At 39.7% G+C, this 15,507-nt stretch overlaps 1 protein-coding gene and 1 pseudogene across 2 annotated transcripts in view; one reads left to right on the top strand and one right to left on the bottom strand.

The window, feature by feature from the left end:
• Positions 1-870: 870 nt before the first annotated feature.
• The window catches only part of TNPO3 (transportin 3), an 82,866-nt gene continuing 68,229 nt past the window's right edge, over positions 871-15,507 (bottom strand). For both annotated transcript variants that reach the window (XM_026010798.2, XM_026010799.2), the window contains 4 exons: positions 14,724-14,891; positions 9,462-9,574; positions 2,947-3,038; positions 871-1,181 (listed from right to left, as the gene is read on the bottom strand). In XM_026010798.2, the coding sequence (XP_025866583.1) occupies positions 2,978-3,038; positions 9,462-9,574; positions 14,724-14,891 (342 nt within the window). In that variant the 3' untranslated portion in view covers positions 871-1,181; positions 2,947-2,977. The remainder of the gene's footprint in view (positions 1,182-2,946; positions 3,039-9,461; positions 9,575-14,723; positions 14,892-15,507) is intronic.
• Positions 11,789-12,612, top strand: LOC112928916 (ATP synthase F(0) complex subunit C3, mitochondrial pseudogene; annotated as a pseudogene).

The raw sequence follows: 15,507 nt of genomic DNA, 5'->3' as shown, positions 1-15,507 counted from the left end.
ACACTGATTAAATTTTAAAAATTTATTGTTTTTTCTTTTTTCTTTTTTTTTTTTTTGTTGCTGTTGATTTGTTCTTGCGATGGCTACAACACCAGACAGAACAGTGCCCTCATAGCTAACACCTGTGCAGGGCTGCAACTCCTTTAAAACATTAAGATCTGCTTTGGGCTTCCCTCTCCCGCCTCACCCCTCAATGAAGTCAAATAATTTCCACATTTTTTTTTTTAGTAAAATACAGTTAGCCCTGTAAACACTTTCCCCCATATGCCCACCCTCTTTTTTGTCCTCTCTCATGTCTGGGGGTGACAAATTAACTAAAAAACCCCCACAAAAATCTTAAAAAAACTAAAACTTAGAATATACATTTGTATCCCACTCACCCTAATTTTGGCTCTTTTCTCCAAGGCTGATGACAACCCAATGAAGATCAGAAATGGATTTAAGAGATTGGATAGGGTCAGGGCTGGGAATATACATGAATTTTGGCCCTGGCAGGTCCTGGTATCACTGATGTGACCATGATATAAAACAAACAGGCTCCTCCTTGTCTGAATAACTCTAGAGGTGGGAAGAAATGCTGGGGAGAGTGGGAGGAAATTTCCACTCATTTTCATTAAAAGAGAGAGGAGAAAGGGAAAGAAGGGTGGGAGAAAGAGGTAAAAACAATAGAAAACCTTAAAAGATGATCCTGACCCTTTTCTTTCAATTGCAGCAATTTCGTCTGAATTCCCATTTTCCCTAAGTAAAGGTTTCTGTTTCACAAAAATTTGTACTTTTATTTTATTGTGTGCACATGCATGTTAGCATGTGTTTAGGTACGTGTGTGTGCATGTCACTGCTACCAAGTGAACGTTTCAGTTCTGGTTCCAGTTTAGTTTTCCTTTTTTTCCTTTTTTATTTCTTTAAAATTATTTTTCCTTTTGAAACAAGTTCACCAGGAAACCAGCTCCCCTCCCACCACGCCGGACAGGCCCGCAGCCATCTTTTTTTTAAACCGCGCTGATTTTCCCTCACACCCCCAAACAGGAACTCCTCAGGATGGCCTCTGAAGGCTGGAGTCTCTCCCTGTCTGGCGGAACGCCGTGGTGGCGGTGAAGGCCCCTCTGCCACAATGGAGGTTTCTGATTGTGGGACACAGTCTGGTTTTTTTTTTCTTCCTGTCTTCTAATTAAAAGACATTCCTGACAAAAGAGACAAAACAGTCAATAACTGTGGTTCAGGAGATAGGAAAATTTCTACCTTGACTTTATAAGAAGCTTATTATTTGCTTAGGTACCTCATTCTGGCTTCTGCCATAAGAACTCAGTGAAAAAAAGAAAGTTGGATTTTTTTTTCTTGTGATTTCAAGAGGGCTACCGCTATAGTGATACTACCTGCAGTCCTCTTCTGAGTGTTGTAAAACTAGGGATGATATGTTGGGGGTAAAGAGTGAGCCAGCAGGTCTAGGCTACCCACCTTAAACCAACCAGAAAATCTCTACTTTAGTCTAAATTCTGGTGTGTTTCATGTAAGAGTTTATGCTGAAGGAAGACTTTGTCTACTAACAAAAGTTTAAAAACCACTGATTTAGTCTGTATGAAAATGGTACTACGTGGAAGTATGAAGTAGAGTGGTTAAAAGTGAGGACTCTACCACCAGAATATCAGTGTTTGAATTGTGGCTCTATCAATTACTCACTGTGAAATCAAGCAAATCGCTTAACACGCTGGAACCTCTATTCCCTTGTACCATGGGAACAATAATGGTAACTAAGCCAGAGAACCACCTGAGGATGATCTTAGCACTTAGAATAGTACCTGGCGTGCACACACACACACACACACACACAGCGTTCCATAAGTGTGAGCTAAGAGCATCCACAGCTGTCCACGAACAAGCCTATGTGTACCAACATTAGCTGTTACTGACACTGCACAACTTGAGGATCCCAAATGATATCACTACATGCTAAAGAATAAAATTTAGAAATAATTTCTGGTGTGGCAAGGCACTGCTGAAAAGTGCCTACTACTACTAATACATTTAATGGCCACCAGTGAGGTGCTGCACATCCACTGAGAACTGCCTCCAGGGAGGACAATGTCTAAGACGTCAAAGAGAGGGCATAGGACAAGAGCTGCCTTTCTTCTCTCAGTCAAGAAACTGGTACCCAAATCCCACTACCCACTTCTTTCTTTCCTTAGCTAAGATTCTTGCTTTGCTTTAGAACCAGGAGTCATAGAAGCACATGGAGAAAAACTGATGATGAGGAGCCAAAGATGCTACCTCCTGTCTTGGTCAGAACCTGGCATTTTGGAGTTCACAAACTTAAGAGTGTTAAGAATAAACATCTCTGCTCATTAAATCTGAAAGGTCAGTTTTAGGAGAATGGTGTCAATGTAATTAGAGTCAACTTTAGGTCAGCACTGTTTTCACCAAAATAACCAGATTAAAAAAATACTTATTAACGTACATACTTACCATCCTCAAGTGTCTGTAAAGGATGAGAGGAGTAATGTTTTTTGAGATCTCCTACAATAAGAACTTTCCTATGGGGGTGAAGATGGTATCCAAAAGCACCTGACAAGATCATGGCTGCCTTGACCAAAGCAAATCAGGGTCCTGATTTTCTTCTCTTTTTTTTTTTTTTAAATTTTATTTATTTATTCATGAGACACAGAGACAGAGAGGCAGAGACATAGGCAGAAAGAGAAGCAGGCTCCATGCAGAAAGCCCAATGCGGGACTCAATCCTAGGCTCTGGGATCATGCCCTGAGCCAAAGGCAGATGCTCAACTGCTGAGCCATCCAGGAGTCCTGGATCCTGCATTTCTTAACTGTTCAGCAGTGTTAAACTGTTAAGTCCTTTCCTAACTAGCTGTAGTACAGGTTCCATGATAGGCACTAAAACCTATGCCATCCCCAGGCGCTGCTGACAGGGAAAAAGCCGGGAACTATAACCACTCACCTGGGTGACAGGCACAGTGCAGGAGTGTGAGCTATCGAAACAACCTGGTGAAGTCCCGCAAGGCCCAGCAAACTTGTTTACATTCCTCAGCACTAGAAAAGAAAAAGTAGGTTGGTCCCTGATGAGAAAGATAAAATATGCTCAAAACAACCACAACACCGAGGTCCACTGGGAACTATCCTAGTTGTTTGAAGCTCTCTCCATTGTCTCTGGACTCTGCTTCTGATCTTTCTGTAACTCAAGGGCAAACATTAACTACTGCATGTGAAATAATTATAAGCTGTATGGTCCCTAAAGACTGGCTTTGGAAAAAACTGCCTAGGTTTGAATCTTGGCTCCACCACTCTTGGACGAGTTACTAAGTTGCTTCATTTACCAAGTTACCTACCTTATAATGTTTGGAGGAATAAGTCATTCAACACTTGGTTGAAGTCCCTGACATAAATACAAGAAAGCCAGAACCCCCAAATAAAAAAGCAAGCATATTCACCTAAGGCTAATAATTTTAACTCTATGAGCTGAGCTAACTTAGGTATCCTGGTTTCCTCATTCTCTTCCAAAGGCAGATTTTGTTTACAAAGCCCATTCCAGCAACTAAGTCTCTAGCAGTCAGCAATTTTCTAGTTGGACAGGCTGCTCAGGGTTTCCTCCTGTGGGAGGAGAAAGGAGAGGAGAGAGGAAAGGGTTAAGGCATGTAGAAAGTAGGGAGGGAAACAGGACTGGGTCCTCAGATAAGCACTGAGATGGGATTTGAAAAGCCCAATATTCACCTGACCCTATTTCTTCAAAAAGCCTTTGTCCAAAACTGTCACTGAGAATCCAGTTGATGCCCACTTTGTTCTTTTGTGTCAATCTTCATAATAGGCTTCAGCAAATGGGCATGGAGCTAAGCTAAAAACGGGAAGAGGGAAGAACTTCCAAATATGCTCATTCTTCTGTGGCCCTCTCTTTGGCTCTAAAAAAAAACTCAGGACCACAGCCTACTGCCTAGGATTCAATGTTAGAAGAAAGTGCTTTCTCCTTCTCATAATGGTTAAACGGCAGGGGAAAGAACTGATAACAGTGGTTCCACAGAAAAGAAGGTGAAAGAACTATCTCCCTTGTGCCTACATCTGGATTTCCCGACCTTTTACAAGGTTGGAAACATTAAGAACCTTGATTCAGGCCCCAGGATTTGATTCAACAAAAGATTCTAGAAACTTTCTTCCAGTCTCTCCACCCAAAAAATTTAATGAAAATGATAGTCTTTTGGTTTTATAAAAATTCTGCCATTTGTAAATTTAACATGCTTCAATACAACCATTACCTTCCCTCACTCTATTTCCAAATCAATACTATTAAGGAGGCAATTGGGTTGGCAAGCACATAATTGCTCATGCTCCCACGGTCACAAAGGAAGAAGATATGCAACCCACGAGAAGTCACTGTGTGGCATGTTATCATAAGGAACTATTACAGTATGAAACAGTTAAATGTGGGGCAACAGTAGAGACTTAAGATTCTTTTGCTGTTCTAATGCCTCACATGTTTTAATTCTACCCTCTTTCTACCCTTGGTTTAATCCAGAAGAGAAATGATAATTCCATCCTTCACCGTTCTTGTGACACAGGAGAAAAAGTGCCAAAGCCAGAATGCAAGTACAGAGAACTGTGTGAGCCAGGGTGAAGGAGGGGTCGGGCAGCATCTTGAGTCAGCTCAGCTCCGCTCCCAGTCCTGTCAGCAACTGCCCTGGTGGGGAGAACCTCAGCCAAATATTTAATGTGTCCTTGGTGATTAGACCCAGAGAAATGGATTTAAAAATAACAACCAAACTTAAAAGCTACTACTATTTTGTTTTCTGCCTCAGTTCTTCTGGCATTTATTTTCCATTTCATCTCATTTCATTCATTCGTTTAAAATAGGCACTATTTTTCTAAGCTCTATCTTCTGGCTTCTAGTCCCACAATTCTGATCCTTTCACCATACTTCTGAATACTTTTGTGGTGCTCATTCCTCAAGCCCCGTAATCCTAGCAGTGTGCTGAGAAACACAGCCCTTTTCACCTGATGTTCTGGTGGATGACAGAAAGTAACCAAACTCTAACTGATGATCTGAGCAAGAAGATACCCCATACTGGCTTCTAACTCTAGAATCAATGTTTCCTTAATTCAACATCTTCTGACCTTGTGATCCTCATGCCAAGTGTTAAGAGTCAGAGAATAAACATCAACACAGAGAAATGGGAAATGATGGCAGGATTTCTTCCAGTCATAATTAATGGTATCTGGAGAGCAAGAATATTTCAGAATGAAAAACCTCAGCTTTCTTCAAGTTGACCAACCAAAAATGTTAGAGAATTAGTTAATTACCAGTACCATTTGAAAAACAGGCTTGGACTTGCTGAAATGAAACTGAACCAGTTTGCCCTCCCTGTTAGGATGGCAAACAAAGCAACATGTTGAGGCAGGAGTTATAAGACCTTAAAACCAAAAGGGAGACTGAGTCATGCATGGAACAGAAGGTTCAAGAGCAATACACATACTAGAGAAAGAGAATTACTATAAGGAGGTGAGCAATCACAAACCTTCTCTAGCACCTCAACATTACCTCTTCTACTCATTTCCCACGACTGTGTCACAGCCTACTCTAGGAGGAGCAGCAAAACTTGTTCCGCAATGAGAGATCAAGCAGGCCAGGTTGGTAGTGCACCTTATTTCCCCATATCACAAGGCAAAAATCAAAGATATTTTTTTTGTAGCATTGCATTATTTGGGGTCCTTTCCTGTGTGCCTCAATTTTCCTTAAACAAGGTAATGTCCATGACTTTTCAGATTTATTCTATTGTTCTACCTATCATAGATTAGCCCAGATAAGGGAATACAGGTTTGGTGGAGACCTATTCTAGAATGTGTGGGTGGCTGCCTTAGAGCTGTCAGGAGACATGCTCAAGCTAGCTTTGCAAATGCATAACAACATTCCTGCAGATTCTGTTCCAAGGAGAAAGTTAACATTCATTGATCACCTACAACATGCCAAATCTTTAGATATCCACATGGTATCTCATAATAACCCTTTATGAATAAGATAGATATTATCCTATTTTATAGATGAATAGGCTGAGGTTCAGTAAGTGGCAAGATTCATGCCAACATCCTTGACTCTAAGCCTAGTGCTTTGATGGTTCTCTCCAGGCTCCCATTTGCTTTAAGGAAATTAGAACCAATATGATCTTCCCTTCTATTCCACTAGATGGAATAGATGGAATAGAGCAAAATAGAAGCAGAAAGAAGCTATACTCTTTCCCCTGAGACTGCTTATGGGTGGAATAGTACTTCCACCGGGAAGATTCATAGTAAAAATAAATAAAATAATTTTGTAAAGTCTTCCCAGTCAATATACACCTACCTAGAAGAGGGGAAATTCCCTTCTGGCAAAATATGTCATGAAGGTAGTCACAAGCCATTTTTTGATCATGCATGTCATTTGGCCTATGGCCAAAAGTCAATTACTCCTGGGACATGATGTTAAGCCACTTCTAGTAAGCTACAAAATAGAACTCACAGGCTTTGAATTTTAACAAATTAACAAAATTATTGGTGAAACCCTGGGAGATGAGAAACCCTGGGAGAACCCAAACCCTTGCATTTTGGAAAGCAAGATCAAGAAATTAGTCTCAGAAAAGATTAGCTCTCGTACCACCACTTCGTAAGCTGTGGTGGGGAGGAACAAACAGATTCCTTGCTAAGCACAGAGCCCGATGTGGGGCTCAATTCCAGGACCCCAAGATCATGACCTGAGCCAAAGTCAGACACTTAACTGACTGAGCCACTCAGGCACCCCTCTCCCCCCTTTAAAAAACTAGGTCTGGTTTTAATTACAAAAGTATACCACATGCTCATGAAAAAATGAAAACAATATAGAAAGTTATGACGTAAAAAGTCTTTTCTGCCTTCTTGGTCCTAGCTATCTTTCCAGAAATTTACTATGGATATATATAGCAGCTTTTAAAAGTGCAAGTTGGTTCCTTTACAACTGGATCAAAAAGAATGTAATACTTAAACTATAAGACACTGCTGAAAAGAAATTAAAGACTCCAATAAATACAAAGACATCTCCTTGTTTATAGACTGGAAAACTTAATTTTGTTAGGATGTCAATACTACTCAAAGCAATCTCATAGGTTCAATGCAATCCCTATCAAAAATCCTAATGAGGGCAGCCTCGATGGCCCAGCGGTTTGGTGCCGCCTTCAGCCCGAGGTATGATCCTGGAGACCCAGGATCGAGTCCCACGTTGGGCTCCCTGCATGGAGCCTGCTTCTCTCTCTGCCTGTGTCTCTGCCTCTCTCTCTCTCTCTCTCTGTGTCTGTCATGAATAAATACAATCTTAAAAAAAAAACCCTAATGATATTTTTTGTGAAAACAGAAAAATCTATCCTAAAATTCATAGGGAATCCCCAAAGACCCCAAACAACCCTGGACAAAGAACAAAGTTGGGGGGGTCTTATATTTCCCAATTTCAAAAATTATTACAAAGCTATAACAACCAAAGCAGTATGGTACTGACATAAGACAGACACAGAGATAAATGGAAGAGAACAGAGGGCCCCCAAATAAATCCCTCAATATATGGTCAAATAATTTTCAATAAGGGTGCCATGGGTGAAAGGACAGTGCTGGGAATTCTTTTCAATCCAAAGGAATTGAAAGCAGGGTCTTTTTTTTTTTTTTAAGGGGGGAGGGGCAGAGAGGAAGAGAGAATCTTAAGGCAGGCTCCATGCCCATCACAGAACTCAAATGTGGTGCTTGAGACCATGACCTTAGCTGAAATCAAGAGTTGGACACTTAACTGACTGAGGTTCCAGGTGTCCTGAAAGCAAGAGTCTCAAAGAGATATTTATACACCCATATTCATAGCAGCATTACTTAGAACAGCCAAGAGGTAGAAGCAATCCAAATGTCCATCAATAGATGAATAAATAAATGTGGTATATACAGAAAATGGAATGTCCTTCAGCCGTAAAAAGGAAGGAAATTCTGACACATACTACCAACATGGATGAACCTTGAGAACATTACACTGAGTCACAAAAGTACAAATACTGTATGATTTCACTTATATGAGGTACCCAGAGTAGCTGAATCATAAACAGAAAGTAGAGTGATGGTTGCTGGGGACGGGAGGCTAGGAGAGGGAGTTGATGTTTTAGGAGTAAAGTTTCGGTTTTATAAGACAAAAAAAATTCCGGACAGTGATTGCACAATGTACTTAACACTCCTGAACAGTATATTTAATAATGGTTAAAACGATAAATTCTATCTGTATTTCATCACAATTAGAAATTTAAGAAAACCATCAGTAGAAGCTGGGTTGGTTATATGATACTGTTATTTTTCCCCTCTATAATATACCTTACATATACTTCTATATCATGACATTTTTGCTTTTTGTTAGTGCCTATTTATTTAGTTACATTCTGTTAATCAGTTAACCAATTTCTACTAATGAGCAATTAGAATATTTATAGTGTTTTTCACTATTACCAACCCTTCTGCAACACTCAATTCTCAGACCTATAAATAATTCCACTACTGTATGACTGTAAGCTAATACCTAAAATCTAGGCAGAATTCTAGAGATACTAGACATATAAAAAGATGTATTGGGGAAGGTAGCACACAGTTACAAAATACAATTGCTATCAAGAGCCATAAAATCTCATAATCTTGATCCAATGACTGCATTTTAAGGAAAATAGTCAAAAGAAGGAAAAGGCTAGAGTTTTTTTTTTTTTTTAAGGCTACAGTTTTAATATTACTTGTAATACTGAAAAATAATCTAAATGTATACTAATAGAGGCACCGTCCAGAAATTAAACAACACCTTTACAGCTATGAAGTAATAATTAAGACTATGCAGCTACACTTATGTTTACTATGTTCACAGTAAAAAAAAAAAAAAAAAAAAAAACTCATGTATACTTCTTAACATTTTAACTAAGCTTCAAGCAATTGACTCATGGGCTTAAAGCATCTCAGATATTTCATTTGGCCTGCATGCAATTAGAATTTCAGTATCTTAGGCATAATGAGTATTTTCCAATTCACTTCAGTTTACATCATCTATGTTTTACAACTAATGGTTTGCCTAATTCACATCTATAGTCCTGATCCCCGAATACAGACAAGAACAGAGGACTCCAGAAAGATAAAGATAGATCTTGTGAAGGGTAGTGGTCTGCTGAATGCATTTTTCTCTTGGAAGAAATAATGCTTCCACTTACCCATTAAGATCTTATACCTGTTAATAAGTTTGTACAGTAAAACTGATGCACACCTATACAGCATGGTGATATTTCCCCTCAAATTGGTTTCTAATGTCAATGTGGGCAATTCAACGCTAAACAGACACTGAATTGTGAATTTTAAGGCACACGAGAAACATACTCCTGGGTATATTTGGTATAAGAAACAAAGATATATTTCATTTCTGTTCACATTAAAACACAACAACAAAAAAAACCCCATATCACTCACCTAGTGACTTGTTTGTGGAAATCTGTAAGTTGTTTGTGTGTCACTGTGACCGCTCCCACAGTTGTCTCCTTTGGCAAACCTTTCAAGGAGTTCTCTAACCATCGACAAAAAGTCTGTGCAGAGAAGATGGTTAGAGTTTTAAGAAGAGGCAGGGCTTACTCAACTGGACTCTACAAGTAATAACACAACCCGCAGGTTTTCCTTAGCAGCATCAGCTCTTCCAGACTTGGAAGGACGTAAAGGAATTAACAAAAGCACTACTATGTTTAGGCCTTCTAACCCTCTGGGGTTTGGAATGGTCTACAAAGGCAAATCTAGATTTCACTTCAAAGGTGCAGCAGGCCATCATTTCAAAAGCACTTCTCTACCTTAGAAATGATGTCTCTTCTGGATGAGACTATTGTTCTGTTCCTATCATTAAACTTCTGTAATATTTCAAAAATTAAACAGCTGCTAGAAAACTCGAGTACAATGATCAAAGGCAACTTACAGCAAAAGTTCAGTACCACAAAGAGCAAGGACAAAAAGTATAGTAAGTAAACATGTCAAAGAATATACATATAATACGAATCCAGAGTCTAAAGGATTTTAAGGTCAACTATTCAGTCAACTCCTTTGTGATACCTGCCTTTTCTCTGGGCCAGAAAATTTTGTTGCTCACTCTGGTTGCTATTTATTTATTTATTTATTTATTTATTTATTTATTTATTTATTTATTTATTTATGAGTTTTTAGAGGTTTTTTAAAAATTTTATTTATTTATTTATGATAGTCACAGAGAGACAGAGAGAGAGGCAGAGACACAGGCAGAGGGAGAAGCACGCTCCATGCACCGGGAGCCCGATGTGGGATTCGATCCCGGGTCTCCAGGATTGCGCCCCGGGCCAAAGGCAGGCGCCAAGGGATCCCTCTGGTTGCTATTTAAAAGAATATTATTGGGGTGCCTGGTGGCTCAGTGGGTTGAGCATCCCAACTCTCTGTTTTGGTTCAGGTCATGATCTGATGGATTATGGGGTCGAGCCCCATGTCGGGTTCCAACGCTAAACAGGTCATCAGCTTGGATTCTCTTTCTCCCTCTGTCCCTACCCCAACTCACAGACTCTCTCACTCTCAAATAAATACCACTTTTAAAAAAATGTTGTAAAAGAATATTTTTTATATCTGAGCACAGTCTCTCTCTTTATACCTTTCATATGCACAAAAACTGTCTACCCCTACCCTTCTTACTTCCTTCCTCTTCAAATTAAAAAATCAAATTCTAGAGACTTCCTCTGGGTTATTTTCAGTTAAATTGTTCTTTTCTGAGTTAGCTCTAATTTTCTACACCTTTCTTTTTCTTTCTTTTTTTTTTCTTTAAGATTTTATTTATTTATTCATGACAGACACAGAGAGAGAGAGGCAGAGATAGGCAGAGGGAGAAGCAGGCTCCCAATGTAGGACCCGATCCCTGGACTCCAGGATCACGCCCTGGGCCAAAGGCAGGCACTAAACTGCTAGACCACCCAGGAGTCCCTTCTACACCTTTTTTCTTATTTAACACCTTTCTTAAGTAGGGTGTATATTTTGGTCATAGTTTTCAGCAGTAAAATAACGTTTTATAACTATATTTTTTACATTATATATTCCATTATGTTAATTTATGGTAACAGACTGGAGCAAAAGTAAATATTCCATTACAATGTTTAAGAAGTACTGCATAATTCTCCAAGTGTTGCTCCCAAAGAAGACAATACTACTAAGATAAAAACAAGCAGGGGCAAGAAATTCTGGAAGAACCATTAATTGATAAAGTTTTGGAATCCAAAAACAGCCTGTGAATTTACAATATAGCCCCAAATGGAACAATCAGAAATGAAACTAAAAAGCAAAACTAATCAGCTAGCACACAATGGGTCTAATCATCTACCAGTAAAGGAATCTGAGAAATCTGGTTGAAAACACTGAGTAAATGGCCACAGATGGGTATCTAACAAAGAAAGAGAGGAAGAGAGGTAAGGGTTTTATAGTATATTCAAGTCACGTGACGAAGCTGATACACCATCTTCTATTGAAGAATCTGTGTGCTGAATTTTGAAAATGGTACGATTAAGAAAGTGCTCAGTGCAAATTTTCTTTGGACTTACATCCTTAGAGAATTTCAATCAGTTTACAGGGTATGAACAACCCAAATTTATGTAAGAGTTCCTTTACAAAAACTTAGCTGTAAGTTGATGTTTATAGAAAACAATCTTTTTAAATTGCTTGACCACCATTCTGTGGTTATCTATATAGTAAACTCTTATGAGCCCATGGCTATTTCATTTCTGTTCCTGCCTAAATGTGTGGTTCTAATTTTATTCTTCTGTTAGCACTTAACCATAGATTTACAAATCCAGAATGTTTTCGTTTTTATTTTTTAAAAATATTTTTAAAAATTCATTTATTTGAGGGGGGGGGGCGGAGAATACAAGCAGAGGGGAGGGCCGGAGGGAGAGGGAGAAAAAGACTCCTGAGTAGGGAGTCCCACATGGGACTCGAGCCTAGGACCCTGAGATCATTACCTGAGCTTAAGGGAGCTGCCTAAGTCACCCACGGGCCCCAAGAATGTTTTTATAAAGTTAGGTTTAGTGCCACTCTTTTGACCTATGCTGCCCCGTCTGCCGCCTATGGGGAAGATGGGAAGCAGGAGAGGAGCTCGCGTAGGCCGTCACCCAGGTCCTCCAGCCACGCAGTCGCAAAGAGTGTACGATGTTTGCCTGCGCCAAGCTCGCTTGCACCCCTGTTCTGATCCGAGCTGGATCCAGAGTTGCATACAGACCAATTTCTGCATCAGTGTTATATTGACCAGAGGCTAGGACTGGAGAGCACTCTACAGTATTTAATCGGGCCCAGAATGGTGTCTCAGCTAATCCAAAGGGAGTTTCAGACCAGTGCAATCAGCAGAGACATTGATACTGCTGCCAAATTTTTTGGTGCAGGTGCTGCAACAGTGGGAGTGGCTGGTTCTGGTGCTGGTATTGGAAAAGTCTTTGGCAGCTTTATCACTGGTTATGCCAGAAACCCTTTGCTGAAGCAGCAGTGGTTTTCATATGCTTTCCTGGGATTTGCCTTGTCTGAAGCTCTGGGTCTCTTTTCTTTGATGGTTGCTTTCTTGATTTTGTTTGCTATGTAACAGAAATTACTGCTTGAAACGTTGGCATTCATATTAATTACAGATGTAATTCTGTGTACCTTACTGTGACTCCATAAACTGTACTATTGGTGTCATGGAAATGTACATTTCCAAGGTCATTTCATTAAAGATGAAAACTTTAAAAAAATAAAGTCAAATTTACATAGTAAGTTTTCTGTTACCTGGGAACCAAGTATATTTGTAAAAAAAAAAAAAAAAAAAACAAAACCAGTAACAGTATGGAAATTTCACTTCTCATGTCAAGGACTTTTGGAATTAAACTTGGTCCTGAGGGGTTCACAGAGTACTTTCTTTAGGAAAACACAAAAATATAGCCATATTAGATTGAAATAGAACATAATGAACTACTAGCAATAGGAACTACAGGCACTATTCATTCCTGAAGCATTTGAGCTTACATGGAAGAATTGCAGAGCTATCTGATGAAACCAGAGTCACATAGAAGTCTCAAGAGTTTGATAAATCAAGAATTAGGGGTGCCTGGGTGGCGCAGCTGGTTAAGTGTCCAACTCTTGGTTCAGCTCAGGTCATGGTCTCATGGTCATGAGATCAAGCTCTGTGTTGGGCTCCGCATGGAGTTCGCTCGAGATTCTCCCTTCTGCTGCTGCTGCTCCCATTCCTGCTCTCTCTCAAACAAATAATTAAGTCTTAAATCAAGTAAAGCATATACTCACTTGGACAACATACACTAATCACTAAATTTTGGAGATGAATACACAAATCCAAGGCAGAACCTTTGGCTCAGTAACATCTATTTTGTGAAACTGCTGAAGTTGAAGCTAACAACTATTATCAGTGATACAAAGCAGGAAACAACATTAAGATGCATGTGGACTTAAAAGTTACAATAAACTTGTGCATCTGGATTTTTCTGTAGTTCTGGAAGACTGTTCACTTTAACTGAAGCAACTGTATACTTTTCTGAACTGCTTTTATATTAATATTAAAAATTATAAATCCTATTTAAAAATCATGTACAGGCTATATATACTTTACCACTATGCTCAAAACTTTCATGCAGTACATATAACCTGATTTATGATCATGTGGCCCAGTAATGAAATTACCAGATAACCTAACAAAAACTTCCTTGCTCAGGTGATAAATGACCTGGATCAAGAATTGAAACATCAGGGGCGCCTGGGTAGCTTAGTGGGTTAAACACCTGCCTTTAGCTTGAGTCATGATCCCAGGGTCCTGGAATCGAGCCCTGCATTGGGTTCCCTGCTAAGTTTCTCCTTCCTCCTGCAGTGGGCTCCCTGTTTCTTGCTTCTTCTCCCTCTGCCTCTCCCCACTGCTTGTGCTCTCTCTCTCTCAAATAAATTAATTAAAAATAAAATAAAAAATAAAATAAATAAAATAAAATAAATAAAATAAAATAACTGAAACAAGATGCAAATTAACCCAAAGGAGGAAAAAAAAAAATCCCAGAGTATATTGTGAGCTAATTTTCTGCTTCTATATCCCCAAATGCCCTGGCTAGATTTATTAGCATGGAAAACCATACAGTGCTATCTAAGGAGCTTGAAGTAAATTTACTTCTTGAATATATCCATCTGTATCATTATATAACTGATATATGGGCATCTCTTCACACAAGTGAACAAATTTCTCACTGGCCAGCCACACAACTGAATTTAATGCTTAGTATTCACTTCAGGTAATATAAACCCTGTGACAGTGAAACCAACATGTTTTCAAAAGCCTAATAATGAATCACTGGCCTTCTATAGGCCCCATCATCTATTAATTAAACTTAGCAATATGCCTAGAATAGGTTCCATGGATATATAATAGAGCTGTTTCCTTTTTTTTTTTTTTTTAATTTTTATTTATTTATGATAGTCACACAGAGAGAGAGAGAGAGAGGCAGAGACATAAGCAGAGAGAGAAGCAGGCTCCATGCACCGGGAGCCCGACGTGGGATTCGATCCCGGGTCTCCAGGATCATGCCCTGGGCCAAAGGCAGGCGCCAAACCGCTGCGCCACCCAGGGATCCCCATAATAGAGCTGTTTTCAAAGTTATAATCGGCCTCCAGGAATCAAAGTTTAGGACTGTGAGAATGGGTTCTTCATGAAAACGATCTTACCGGTCTGTCAACCTGCATGATCTCCCAGAGTACTTCAGCCACATCTGGTAGGGTATAGGGGGGGAGACAAAAGCAGCATGTGTGGAGCAGCTGGCTTACAAGCTGCTGTCCAAGCTGGTTCATCACTTGTCCAATCAGTTCTTTCCGTAATTCAAAATCTTCTTCATGCTATAAGGAAACAGAGCAAAAATAAGCTCTAATTTCAAATCTCCACTCTAACATAATTCCTCTTTTCTAGAGAAGGAAATGTATATATAACAGCTACATTCACAGATGCCACTAAAATGTTCTGTCATTAGGAAGAAAATATTAAGAGTTTAGTATCAAGGAAATGGGCATGAATTCAGCTGAGACTAACTTTAACCCTTAGATTTTTCATGAACAGAAAGCAGAAGAGAAATAATGATTGATGGTTATAGGTAGCAATTTTAATTCTTTTTCTGTGAAAAATAGTGTCTATTTCCTTTTTAAAAACCAACTGATGGGATCCCTGGGTGGCGCAGCGGTTTGGCGCCTGCCTTTGGCCCAGGGCGCGATCCTGGAGACCCGGGATCGAATCCCACGTCAGGCTCCCGGTGCATGGAGCCTGCTTCTCCCTCTGCCTGTGTCTCTGCCTCTCTCTCTCTCTCTCTCATAAATAAATAAGAATTAAAAAAAAAAAAAAAAAAAACAACTGATGGGCAGCCCCGGTGGCTCAGCGGTTTAGTGCCGCCTTCAGCCCAGGGCCTGATCCTGGAGACCCGGGATCGAGTCCCGCATCGGGCTCTCTGCGTGTAGCCTGCTT

Source organism: Vulpes vulpes, chromosome 7 (genome assembly GCF_048418805.1).
Source record: "Vulpes vulpes isolate BD-2025 chromosome 7, VulVul3, whole genome shotgun sequence".
NCBI classification, from domain to species: domain Eukaryota; kingdom Metazoa; phylum Chordata; class Mammalia; order Carnivora; family Canidae; genus Vulpes; species Vulpes vulpes.
Note: the sequence above shows the minus strand (reverse complement) of the source record. Positions and strands in the feature narration are given on the sequence as shown.